At 44.2% G+C, this 13,906-nt stretch overlaps 1 protein-coding gene across 1 annotated transcript in view; it reads right to left on the reverse strand.

Moving 5' to 3' along the window:
• The window catches only part of ABLIM3 (actin binding LIM protein family member 3), a 119,812-nt gene extending 110,353 nt beyond the window's left edge, over positions 1–9,459 (reverse strand). The window contains exons 1-2 of the mRNA XM_023227081.2: positions 9,289–9,459; positions 8,836–8,935 (exon numbers count right to left, since the gene is read on the reverse strand). Of these exons, the coding sequence (XP_023082849.1) occupies positions 8,836–8,848 (13 nt within the window). The 5' untranslated portion in view covers positions 8,849–8,935; positions 9,289–9,459. The remainder of the gene's footprint in view (positions 1–8,835; positions 8,936–9,288) is intronic.
• Positions 9,460–13,906: the final 4,447 nt, after the last annotated feature.

Raw genomic sequence — 13,906 nt, forward strand, 5'->3', positions numbered from 1 at the left:
CCTTGTAATTATCATTACAGATGAGGAAGTGAGGCACAGAGAAGGTAAGTGACTTGCCCAAGGATACACAGAAAGTACAAGCAGGGCTAGAACTTGAGCCCAGCAACCTAGCTTCAGTCTGTGCCCTTAAGAACTGCAAAGCAAGAATTTATCTGGCAAAATACCCAGAAAGTCGAAGGTGTTCGGACACTTCTGGTTGTTTTCTGTACTTTTACAATGGCTTCTGCCTAAAGTTGGGTAACAGCCAGTTGTTGACCATTCACCACAGCAGATGCTATCTCAGCAAGAAAAAGCTTTTGCCAGATAGGAAAGCCGGAGTTCAGAATTGATATCACTTCCTTTACGCAATCCAAGTGCTCTTGAAATCACATTGTGATTTTTCTGAGATGTGTTATAGTCATTTTGGATGATTTTTAAATTGTTCCTTACATTATTCCTCTAACCCCTCCTTAGCCTCGTAATCATCTATCAACAACTGCTTCATTCATTTGGGAAGCACTGTTTTAAAACCATCTCTATCCTTGCAGAGTAAATAATCACTTCTACTTTATCTGTTTTGCAGCTGTAGAATTTCTGGAGAGGGCATCCTACTGTGTTCTTGTGTGTAAGGGATCCTGTTCTTCAGGAATCCTTAGATTTCTTGATCTGGGCAACGGCATTAGCAGAGGAAGGTCATCATGCCCTGTGTGCTGGGTGTCTTCTATTCTGAACTCCCTTACCTCTCCAGATCTGTTCTGCCTGCTTCCCTACTCTGGACTATGCCGTGGGAAGCTGCTGACCATTATGGACCTATCAAATGCCTTCCTTGCCCTCTGGCTTCTGATTGGACTTGACCAATGGGGAGTACCCATAGGAGATCTGAGGGAGAGAGAAGAGGAGGATCAGGATATTTATCCTCCTGGTTCTTTCCTTGGAACTAGGCTCGCTGCCTTTCTGGGGCCACAGCCACAGTTCCTGTCAGGCAGCCTTCACCCCATAGCCAGCTGGGTCTCTGGGTCCAGCTGAGGGCAGTTGTGGTAGCAGTGGGTCATGTGCCACAGTTACTAGGCTCCTAGTACTGGGTCATGCTTGCGTCTCCTTGTTTGTTTCTTAATGTCCTTCTTACACACTTGTGAAGAGTTCTTCCATTTAACTCCCCTCAAACTGCCAATGTGTTCTCTGCCAAGGCCCTACCTAATAGAATCCTCCTTTTCCTCTTTGCCCTATAAAACAATCAGTGGCTAGGCCATGCAGTCTTTATTTTCTAAAGGATGTTTCCCCTTACTTCTAGTTTTATAACCATCCAAATTTTGGCCCTCAGATGTTTTCTGAACCAGGACAATTGGAATCCTAACTTCCTGTCTTCCCTTTTTCAACCCATGCCATATACAATGCCAGGTTAATAAGCTTCCTGTAGGCTTCCTGGGAGCTATGACTTTCCTATATAGAAAATCCAGCACCTACTGTAATACCAGAAGAACAGATTAATTTTTAATCAGAGGATTTGGTTTTAATGATACCAAACTTTCCAGAACTTTGCTTTACCCAACAGCCAACTCAACTTCAGACTCAACTCCATTCAGAGGCCCAATGCCAGTGAGTTTCTAATGTTATTTCACTTAATCCTTACAAGAACCCTGCACATTGGTATTTATTGCTCACATTTTATACATGGTAAAATTCAGCTCAGAGACATGATCTATTCTGTCCAAGACCACAGAAACAGTACATGATAGATCTTGAGTTTGAACATGAGAATCCATACACCAAAGCTCAGGTTCTTGCTGTCCCAGCATGGTATCTACTTATCCCACGACATCTTTGTGGGAGTTATATGACCCTTCAATACTCTCTTCAACAGAACAAAGTCTACTTCAAAAAAGTAATTTGTTAGCACACCAATCCATGGTAAAGACCAACAAAGGGGCTAGAGGCAGGAGGAAGCCTATAAAATGAGTAGGAGCGGTACATGGTACCATTGATCTTGGTGTACTTGATGCTCTGGGGAGTTAGGAGGCAAGCCTTGGTGAAGTGCAAAGTGTGGGGCTGGGCAGAGGGGCTGGTGTTAGTTGGGAAAGGGCTTTCTAGGCAGAAGGAACCATGCATGTAAAGTCAGCAGGAGCAAACCCTTAGAGGGAATGGGAGAAGGCACATGTGACAAGAACACTGAGAACTGTGCACTGTAGACAAGATGGGGCTGGTCAGCAAGGCCAGGAGCAGGCCACACAGGGCCCTACAGGCTTGTTGAGGAGTTTGGGAGCATGGGAGCCTTGCTTTAAGCAGAATATGATACAGAGTGGGGATGCGGTAGGTGGCTGAAGGGGACTGGCGCAGATGAAAGGCCAGTTAGAGGCTGCCTCAGTAGGTCAGGAGACAAATGAGAGATCCTTGGAATAGGTTAAGAGTTCATGAGGGAAAGAAAGGCTGAATGTTGGATCCACCCTACAGAAGCCAAAGTGGCAATGATTGGCCAGTTTCCCTCCTTTCCTCTGTAGTCCTTCACCGAAGCGAGTGTACTGACTCAGTATGAGCCCAGGCCTTCCTGAGCCTTGGGTGTCCTACTCACATGTTTGGTGTCTATTTTCTCCCGAATGAGGACCGGACCCCACCTGCTGTGCTCTACCTAGGTCTGCCCACCACCTCACTCCAGCATCTCCAAAATTACCCCTTTCTTAATGTTCAGCTAGATTTCAGAAGAAAGGATTCTAATGAAACTAAAATTCACACTGAAGAGTAACTGACTAAGCATGCTCTTGTTTTTGTAATCTAATAATTTTTTATTAGTAAAAACAATTTACAAATGTTTATAAAACATCTCATAATCCCATTTAATCCTTAAAAAAATCACACTTCAGGTATGCTTCTCAATTCATGAGAAGGATGTGACTGAAGTCTGAGAGATTGTGTGACCTGCTTGCTAATGTCATAAAATCCACAATGACAGCCACAATGATGCCCACAGTGATAATGACAGTGTGACCACCTATCACTGACATGATGCCAGTTGTGCCCACAGTCAAGGTACTATGCAAAACATTAACATTTGGTTTCCATTCCCAGCTGAGGTATGCCTCGTCATTTCCATTTTTTGCCGATGAGACAACGATACTGAAGACCACACATCTAACACATAAAAAATGAGAACTGGAACCTGGAACAGTCTGATTCCAGGGCCTGCACTCTATCAACTCTTATCACTGCTCAAAGACCACAGCCCCATGCTCCTCTTCTCCAGATAAAGTGATTAGGAATTTCTTATATGGATGACGCTTGAACAACATAGGTTTGAATAGTGTAGGTCCACTTACACAGATCTTTTTCAACTAAAGACAGATTGAAAATACAGTATTTAGACAAAATGAAAAAAGAAAATGACAGGCCAATATCCCTGATGAACATAGATGCAAAAATCCTCAAGAGAACACTACCAAATCAAATCCAGCAGAACATCAAGAAGTTAATTCACCATGATGAAGTAGGGTTTATTCTCAGGATGCAAGGTTGGTTCAATATATGCAAATCAATAAATGTGATTCACCACATAAACGAATGGAAAACAAAAAAAAAATGATTATCTCAAAACATATGGAAAAAGCTTTTGATAAAATCCAACACCCCTTCATGACAAAAACTCTGACTTCGGTGAAGTCTCAGGATACAAAATTAATGTACAAAAATCAGTAGCATTTCCATACACCTATGACACTGAAGTTGAGAGCCAAATCAAGAACATAATCCCATTTACAAGAGACATGCACACACACACACACACACACAGAGAAAGAGAGACAGAAACCCTAGGAATATGTGTAACCAAGGAGGTGAAAGATCTCTACAAGGAGAACTACAAAACACCACTGAAATAAATCATAGATGACACAAACAAATGAAAAAAACATTCCATGCTCATGGATTGGAAGAATCAATATCATTAAAATGGCCATACTGCCCAAAGCAATTTATAGATTCAATGCTATTCCTATCAAACTAGAAACATCATTTTTTACAGAACTAAAAATGTGGACTCTAAATTCTAAAATTCATGTGGACTCATAAAAGGGCCCAAATTATCAAAATAATCCTAAGCAAAAAGAACAAAGCTGCAAGCATCACATCACCTGACTTCAAACTACACTGTAAGGCTACAGTAACCAAAACAGCATGGTACTGGTACAAAAACAGACATATAGACCAATGGAACAGAATAGAGAACACAGAAATAAAGCCACATGCCTACAGCCATCTGATCTTTGACAAAACTGACAAAATTAAGCAATGGAGAAAAGACTCCCTATTTAATAAATGGTGCTGGGACAGCTGGCTAACCACATGCAGAAAAATGAAACTGGACCCCTACCTTTCACCATATACAAAAATTAACTCAAGATGGATTAAAGATGTAACTGTAAGACCTCAAACTATAATAATTCTAGAAGAAAACCTAGGAAACACCATTCTGGACATGGGCCTTGGGGAAGAACTTATGACTAAGTCCTTGAAAGCTATTGCAACAAAAACAAAAATTGACAACTGGGACCTGATTAAACTAAAGGGCTTCTGCACAGCAAAAGATACTATCAACAGAGTAAACAGACGGCTTACAGAATTAGAGAAAATATTTGCAAACTATGCATCTGACAAAGGACCAATATCCAGAATCTATAAGGAACTTAAACAATTCAACAAGCAAAACAAAAACAAAAAACCCCCAAAACCATTAAAAAGTGGGCAAAAGACATGACAGACACTTTTCAAAAGAAGCCATAGAAGTGGGCTGGGCACAGTGGCTCATGACTGTAATCCCAGAACTTTGAGAGGCTGAAGTATTTGAGACCAGGAGTTTGAGATCAGCCTGGGCAACATGGCAAAACCCATCTCCACCAAAATAAATATACAAAACTTAACCGGGCATGGTGGCACTCACTTATTGTCCTAGCTCCTCAGGAGGCTGAGGTGGGAGGATCGCTTGAGCTCAGAAGGCTGAGCCTACAGTGTGCCATGATTGTGCCACTGAACATCAGCCTGGGCAACAGAGCCAGACTTTATCTCAAAAAAAAAAAAAAAAAAAAAAAAAAAAAAGACATACAAGTGACCAACAGACATGAAAAAATAAAAATGCTCAACATCACTAATAATCAGAGAAATGCAAATCCAAACCACAATGAGATACCATCTACACCAGTCAGAATGGCAATTATTAAAAAGTCAAAAAACAACAGATGCTGGCAAGGCTGCAAATAAAAGGGAATGCTTATACATTATTGATGGGAATGTAAATTAGTTCAGCCACTATGAGAGCAATTTGGAGAATTCTCAAAGAACTTAAAACAGAAATACCATTTGACCTAGCAATCCCATTACTGGATATATATCCAAAAGAAAATTAGTCGTCCTGCCAAAAAGACACACACACTGATATGTTCATTGCAGCACTATTCACAATAATAAAGATATGGAATCAACCTAGGTGTCTATCAACAGTGGACTGGGTAAAGAAAATGTAGTACATATATACCATGGAATACTATGCATCCATAAAAAAGAACAAAATCATGTCCTTTGCAGCAACATAGATGCAACTGTAGGGCATTATCCTAAGCAAATTATTTCAGGAACATAAAACCAAACACTTCATATTCTCACTTATAAGTGGGAGCTAAACATTAAGTACTCACGGACATAAAGATGGCAAAAATAGACAATGGGGACTGCTAGAGGGGGAAGGGAGGGAGGAGAGCAAGAGTTGAAAAACTAACTATTGGGTACTATGCTCAGTACCCGGGTCATGGAATCAAGTGTATCTCAAAGCTGAGCATCATGCAATATACCCATGTAACGAAGCCTGCACATGTACTTTCTGAATCTAAAATAAAAGTTGAAATGAAAAAAAAACCCAGTATTTGCAGAATTTGAAACCCGCCTACACAGAGGGCTGACTCTTTTTATAAGCAGGTTCCACAAGGCTGACTGCAGGACTTAGTATACACAATTTTACCAATCCCCATGTGTACAAAGGGATGACTGTAATCTCACATTTTGCCTCCATTTCAGTGTTGACATTTGAACCATTGATTAGGAGCTGTACTCAGTGTCAAACGTGTTACACATCCAAGTATCTTTCATAACCCAACAATTAACTGCATGACTTGAAGAAGCCACTGGGCATTAACTACAACATTTCTGAACACAGCTTCAAATTTTCACCCATAAAATGAGGAAAAACACCCATGTCACAGGTTAGGTGGCACAGTCTGGTGAACTCAATCAGGGGAGTGCTTGGCATGGTGGCTGGTAGAGAATGAGGAATAAATAAATAGAAGTGAAAGAAAAACTAAGCAAGAGTTTCTATTAGGGATAGTATCAGGCATGAGGATCAAGTTAAGAATTTCACATCTCAAAGGGGAGATTTTTGCTTGGTCAGGTCACCCAAGGACCCCCTGCCAATGCCCTATCCATACCATCCTATGACTCTGTTACTCCTTTTCTTGTGAGATCTGATGTCTACTCTCTGCATTTGCAGCCCTCTTGGGTTTGGGAGGTACCTCCATGATGATGGAGTTAAGCCCCCAAAGTTCTGCACTTGCTGTGTCCCCTAGGTGTCTGTTTAGAGAAGCATTTCCTCTTAGGGGGAACCCTGGGGGCTTCCAGGGCTGCTGAGTCATTCTCCTCTGTTCATTTTCCACTACTTTCCTCTGTTCATTTTCCACTACTGCAAAATACACACACTCTCCCTGCTTATAAAAAGTAGTGGCATTTTTGCCAGTCAGTATTCAACTCTATTGGTGCTTTTTTTCTTCCTTCCCTCCCTCCCTCCTTTCCTTCCTTCCTTCCTTCCTTCCTTCCTTCCTTCCTTCCTCTTTCTCTCTCTTTCTTGCTTTCAGAAGGACAGTCTCTGTTTTCTTCTTTCAGGAATACTCAGTGTTACTAACAGGACAAGAGTTCCTTAGCATTCCAGAGAGAGAAAAGGGCAGAGTCAGTTGCCGGTTTCTTTTCATAGTTCCTTGAAAAATAGATGAGCCATCTTTCTCTCCTGCCACTTAGTGGGAAAGGACTCTCATAAATACATTTTTTTTTTTCCCCTAGAGATAGTGAGAAGTGACAGGCAACTCACATCTTTATTTGCCTGAAAACATGCAAATGCAAACATGTGACCCACTAGCTGATAGGGGCTTCAGGATTTTCCTCTTTTCCTGAGCCTGGTATGAAGCCAAAACACCATTCCAGCCTGTCAAAATCAAAAGGCAAAATTCTTTGGCTGTAAGAGGCACAGAGAGTCCAGCCACACTTGCTAGCTAAGCATAGATATGCAATACACAAAGGAAGACAGCAGAGAGATGAATCATACAAATATGTAGTAAATAAATATATTTAATTTTCATCTCAGTAGCTTTTGCTTTGTTGTTGTTGTTTTTTTTCTCTTCTATGCCAACAGTCTTGAAATGGAGGTGGGGGTGGGGTGGAGTGTGTGAAGAAATAGGTTTTGGCTGGATATTGCTTCAATAAGGTCTTGATAGTTCTGGCCTTGTTGCTCAGCTCTAGCTTTTTAAGAAAAAAACTTGTAGATTCTTAGATTAGAAGCCTTTCTTTTATTATTATTATTATTATTTTTTGAGACAGTCTCACTCTGTTGCCCAGGTTGGAGTGCAGTGGCACAATCTCGGCTCACTGCAACCTCCGCCTCCCAGGTTCAAGCAATTCTCCTGCCTCAGCCTCTTGAGTAGCTGGGATTACAGGTCCATGCCACCGCGCCTGGCTAATTTTTGTATTTTTAGTAGAGACAGGGTTTCACCACGTTGGTCAGGCTGGTCTCGAACTCCTGACCTCGTGATCCACCTGCCTCTGCCTCCCAAACTGCTGGGATTACAGGCATCTGCACCGGTGCCTAGCTGACTAGAAGGCTTTCTAATTCAACCCTTCTCATCATACAGGTGAGCAGTCTGAGATGCAGAGAGGGGACTGATAACAAAGTCATAGACCCAGGAAAGTGACTGTAGGGGTTCTCTGGTTCAACAGCCCCATGCGATGCTGGAATAACCTAGACAGGCCAAGCTGACAAGAAAGATGGCGGGAGAGTGAGTCTGGAATCTAGACATGCCCTCCCAGGTCACAGCGCTACATTGAAGAGAAATAGACTATGCCTTCTTGAATTTCGGACTGCATTCTCAGTAGCTGAGGCCCTACCTGGCAGCAAAATATCTGGTCCCCGCTCTGCAAGCAGTTGTTGCCTCTGGCATGTTAGAGCCCTTGGCCAAAAGGCTGTTCCTGTCCTCTTGTTCTCAAGGATAACTAACCAGCCTGCAGGTCCATAGAGAAACCAGTGCCTGGACCCACCGGGCTGCAGACACTCCGGAGCTGGATCTTTCACAATCTCCAGACCCAAAGGTGGCCTGGTGATGATTTGTTTATCAAACTGCGGCTTCCCAGCCCACTGCCTGCCCACACCCACCTACCCTCCGGCCTGCCCACAGGCCAGCTTCCCTGCTCTTCCCACCTCTGGGACAGGCAGTGCCTTCCAGATGTGTGCAGGGAGGTCTCCTCAGAGCCCCCATAGTCAGACAATGGCCACACACTGCTTCCTAGGCCTTCCCAGGCAGTGCTAGAAGGAGACAAGCAGCCTTCCCAGCAGAGGCGACCGGCGCCGCTGATAAAATATTGGCAAAATTATCACGAAAAACCAGAGTCATGAAGCTATTATGCCTCTGCCAAGGAGGACGGAAAGCACCAAAAAGGAGCCTGGGGGTCATGTGTCCAGAGATGCCAGGCTTCCTTCCTCTTTCCAGGCAGCCCGAGCGCAGGCTCCCTCACCTCCCGCCCCCACCCCTGTTCCCATGGCAAAGGAGAGGAGGATCCACTTACTGCTCGTGTTCATGGTGATGTCTTTGCACTGGGTCTTTCATTCAATACGGAGGCCCCGGCTGCTTTTTAAATCTTCCGTTCTTCGAACCTCACTCATCACCTGGGGGGTGAAAAGGCAGTCCAGTGCCAGCTCTGTATCCTCAGGTGCTCTCGCTCCTCTGCTGTCCCCTCTCTGTCTGGGCTGTAGCCCCTGGCCTTGAAGGCGCGTGGACTAATAGGCGCAGGTGAGAGCAAGGAGGAAGAGGCGGCAGGACACCGGCGCCCCGGTCCTCCTGCTCCTCAGATCGGAATCCCGGGCAGAAGTAGGGTTGGCAGCGCCTGCTCGCGCGCACCCCGGACTATTCCTGCCCAGCGGCTCCGGAGCCCAAAGGGGGTGTGGACCACAGGGAGGCAGGGCGGGGGCAGCGCGTCCCCGCCTGGCCTCAAGGAGCAGCGACCCGCCCCGGAACCCACCTCTCGGCCAGTGTCTGGAGCCAGAGGCCCCTGCCCCGGCCCCTGCGACTGATTCATGAATCCTGGTCCTCGTCTGGGGTCTCGAATTCCAGGGCTAGCAATGCGAAATAGGAGAGCTCGACATCCATGATGCGGGCTCGCGGGTTGGCAGCGCGGGGGGCGCGGCCGCTCGCTGCTGCCACCTGCTGGACGCACCGGCGCGTGTCCGAGGCCCCGCCCCGCCGGGCTTCTGCCTGGGCCCTGGGGTGTGATGGGGGATGGACGAGAGCCTGTGTCCTGGGACCAACGAGGGGGTGCTTGAGCGCTTGTTTTCCCTCCCTCGATCCTGGGGTCTAAGGGCTCGATAATGATAGGAAAAGAAACATCATTAGAAGGGGCTGTGAAGGAAAGCCTGGCTTTGCAGGAAGACAGTTTCCATCCGGCCCTGCTGCTGACAAGTTTGGTGCAGTCTAGGCTCAAGTCGGTCATTACCGTCACTGCCTCATCTTTCTCAACTGTGAATATGGCGTCTGCACACGTGGATGATACGTAAGGGGCTCCTTCAGCCTCCCAGCGTTTATATCCCCTCTTCCCTCACTGATTCCCTTTATCCCCTATCACTGATTCATCATTAGAATTGTTTATTACCTCTCTTCCCCACGAGAATGTTAGCTCCATGAAAGAATGGGTCTGTCCGTAGGGTTCACCTACAGGCCCCCAATACCTAGAACAGGGCCTGCCATATAGTAGCTACCAATGAATATTTGTTGACAGATCAACCCAGATATTTTCTGGGTTTAATATTACACAGTCCTAAGAGTAGATTGCCTAGGCGCCCCACCCTGAAACACTTCCCCATCTGAGGAGAACAGCAGGTATGTGGCCTCACAGGTCTACCCTAATTTTTGTATGGTCAACTAAGTCTTCCCCCAAGTTTTTTTTTTTTTTTTTGTAATTATATCTTATAGGTGTGTATTGTAGAAGTTTATATTCCAAAGTTTTTTGGTCACAATTGATTCAGTGGGGTAGGGCTCTTGACACTCCTGTGATTACTTACTCTGTCACTTTCTGAACCTAATTCATGATCATAGAAGTGTGACTTTTGAGTGCTGAAAAACAAGACTGAGAGGGTACATGATCCTCGTCTATAGCATGACTCCAATTAGAGCATGTGCAGACTCAAAAGGCTGTGAACAGTTACAGCCCCAGCTTAGACAAGGAAACGGGGGTCAGAGAGGCTGGGCAATGTGGCCTAGGACACACAGCATCTTGTGGCGGAACCGGACCAGATCTTCTAACTTCTAGCTTGATCCTATGTGAGAGTGGCTCAGTGCACTAGAGCCTGGGATGTCAGTGTAAGATTAGATAGCTGCTCTATTAAAATTGGGGAAAGGTAAATACAATGTTTTTATACAATGCTTTTAGATAAATACAATGTTTCTACCTCACATAGGGAGCAAAAAATGGATATGGCTCGTGACCTCGAGAGGTGATCAGGATTAAAGAATCTTTAGATAAACCTAAGGATCAATGGATTTGAAACACATTTGATAGCTTGTTAAGAATTTTATCCACATGTTGTCACTCATAAGTGGGAGTTGAACAACGAGAACACATGAACACAGGGAGGGGAACATCACACACTGGGGCCTGCTGGGAGATGGGGAGGCTAGGGGAGGGATAGCGATAGGAGAAATACCTAATGTAAATGACGAGTTGACGGGTGCAGCAAACCAACATAGCACATGTATACCTACGTAACAAACCTGCACGTTGTGCACATGTACCCTAGAACTTAAAGTATAATAACAATTTTTTTAAAAAGAATTTTGTTTGATGAGGTGGAGATAAAAATAGCCCTAATGTCCTCACGATCATTCTCAAAATTTTGTATGGATAACAAACGCCTGAGATACCTCCAAAATGCAGATTCCCAGGCCCTGGACTCCCTTGCTCAGCATTTGAAACAAGCACGCCAGGTAATTCATAGACAGCTCTTTGCTATTGAAAAAGGCACAGGCCTAAAATAGCTTTGAAAACATAAGTGATTAGTAAATATTTAAATTATTCCACTTTATGTGTCCTCTACATTTTCAGATGGGATTCCTTATTCAATTTCCAAGTTGCAGGTAACTTGCTAGGTTCTAATGCTTGGAAACACATTTTTCTGGGAGAAAGTTCAGATAAATTAGACATGTAAAATTAACTGTTCTATTCCATGAACATATTTAGTTATCACCCAAAGCCTCAATGTTCAGAAAATTTCAAATTATAGGAAATAGTCAAATAAAAGAATGATATTCATTCATTAGTTCATTCACTCAGCAATTGTTTATCAAGGGTCTACTTTGTGGTAGGCCCAGTGCTGGCTTCTGGGGATACCGTGGAGAACAGGACAGACAAGAGCTCTACCCAGTAATGGATGATTGCAGAAAAGATAAAAAGTAAAGAAATATAAAGAACTCCAACCTCATAAGCATAAATCCAATTCTGGGACAACGGGGAGAGGATTAACTAAGCAAAACATAAATTAGCTAAACCCGATGGTGGCCTGGGGAAGAGCCCAGGTGCCGTTTCCAGCCTTCCTGACTTTTACTTATTTATTTATTTATTTATTTATTTATTTATTTATTTATTTATTTATTTTACTTTTTTGAGACGGAGTCTCGCTCTGCCGCCCAGGTTGGAGTGCAGTGGCCCGATCTCAGCTCACTGCAAGCTCCGCCTCCTGGGTTTACGCCATTCTCCTGCCTCAGCCTCCCGAGTAGCTGGGACTACAGGCACCCGCCACGTCGCCCGGCTAGTATTTTTTTGTATTTTTTTAGTAGAGACGGGGTTTCACCGTGTTAGCCAGGATGGTCTCGATCTCCTGACCTCGTGATCCGCCCGTCTCGGCCTCCCAAAGTGCTGGGATTACAGGCTTGAGCCACCGCGCCCGGCCAACCTTCCTGACTTTTAATCTCAGCTTCATCATCACTTTCTAGCTGTCTCACTTTGGGGAAGATACTTAGCCTCTATAAGCCTCAAAGTTTTCATCTGTACAAGGGTACAACCATAGTGCCTACCTTTTGGATTATCATATGTATTAAAGGCCTTAGTGTAATGCATGACAAGTGAAGGCTGGATGCATACTAAATATTAGTGTCACCCCTCACTTATACCTGCCCTCAGTGACAATGCTGTCATTTTCTACTTATGAAAATCTGTTGGACTTTTCCACAGAGTGGTGGCCACGAAAATATGCCTGAAAATTTTCAGATGATTAAGTAATTGATAAATTAATGAATTAATTACTCATCAATTAATGAGATTAATTGAGTTCTTGTCTGGGGTTCTTTTTGATAATATATCTAGCTAGATGCTGATGGTTTCACCTCTTAGAAGAGATCACTGGGTCTTGGGCCACTTTATAAGGCTCAAATAACATCTGCTGGGGGAACAATCTTATTTTCTCTGCATAGTTTATGAGGATAGGAAAAAAGGGGCTAAAATAAGCTATACAAGCTCTGCCCTTGAGGATGTCCACAACAATCAGAGGCAGCGGGAAAGACGCAGGAGGAAGCTGGGGGTGGGATTCTCTGTGGACGTGGCTGTGAAAGTCATCAGGGGATCAGGGTTGTTGACTCTGTCCTTGCAGGAGAATGGAGCTGAGAACCACAGAGCAGAGGATCCTTTTGTCTGAAAGTTTGTTTTGAACATTGAGACTCCAGAATGGAGATAAACAAGTCTCACCGGGAAACTGGCAAAGGCTCCGGGTGTTGAAAAACCATGTGGCAAAATCATTGGGAGACAAACCTTTCAACTTCTCTGAGTGGAAAAAGGAAAGGTTTTGGGGCCAGCTTCACCCATGACCATGGCCTGGCACCTCAGGGGCTGTTGCTGGGCTGCCGTTACTGGGCTCTTCTTCACCACCAACAGCTCCCATCTTTCCTGACTCCCTGTCCCTAACCGGGGTCATCTCAAGCTCTCCTCCTCACTTTTCTGCTCCCTGCCTCCCATTGCTGTTATTGACTAAGGCAACTCTTGCCCCCTGACTTTTCTCTCTGGTTGCCTTTCCCTCATTCCTGTCCAGTTGCATCTCTGCCTCCTCCTCATCCTGCTCCTGTTCATTTACAAATATATGCTCGCTCACCCTCATCTTGAATACAAAGTCCTTTCAGTCTATAAGGTGTGGGAATGGTGGGGAGGTTGCTTGTAGTCCCATAGTTTCTACTTGCCATCCCTAGACTATCTGAATATCTCACCAAAGGTGACTACTTCTTTTCTTAGTTTTGAAAAATAATATGTTATGGGTAACAACATGAGAAAGATCTATGTATAATTGTGGGGGAGGGTTTTCATAGTATGTGATTAAATAAAAAGAAAATTACAGGAAATATATACAGTATGTTCTTTAGGGTATTGTATATATGATGGTAAATGCTGTTGAAGGATTAGACTGGATGATTCCTGCAGTTCCTTTCGCTCTAGTGTTCTTGGTTCTAAGCATAGAGTGGTTGAACCAAGTTTGAAGTTTGGCAGATCTGACCACATTCTCAGTTGGTGTGGGGACCTTTGTTCCCCAAGGGACACCACTGATTTGTGCTAAGCCCCAGGCCCTGAACACAGAACAGAATTCCCACAGAGAGTGGTGCTTTGT

The sequence above is a fragment of the Piliocolobus tephrosceles genome, chromosome 4 (genome assembly GCF_002776525.5).
Source record: "Piliocolobus tephrosceles isolate RC106 chromosome 4, ASM277652v3, whole genome shotgun sequence".
Lineage (NCBI taxonomy): Eukaryota > Metazoa > Chordata > Mammalia > Primates > Cercopithecidae > Piliocolobus > Piliocolobus tephrosceles.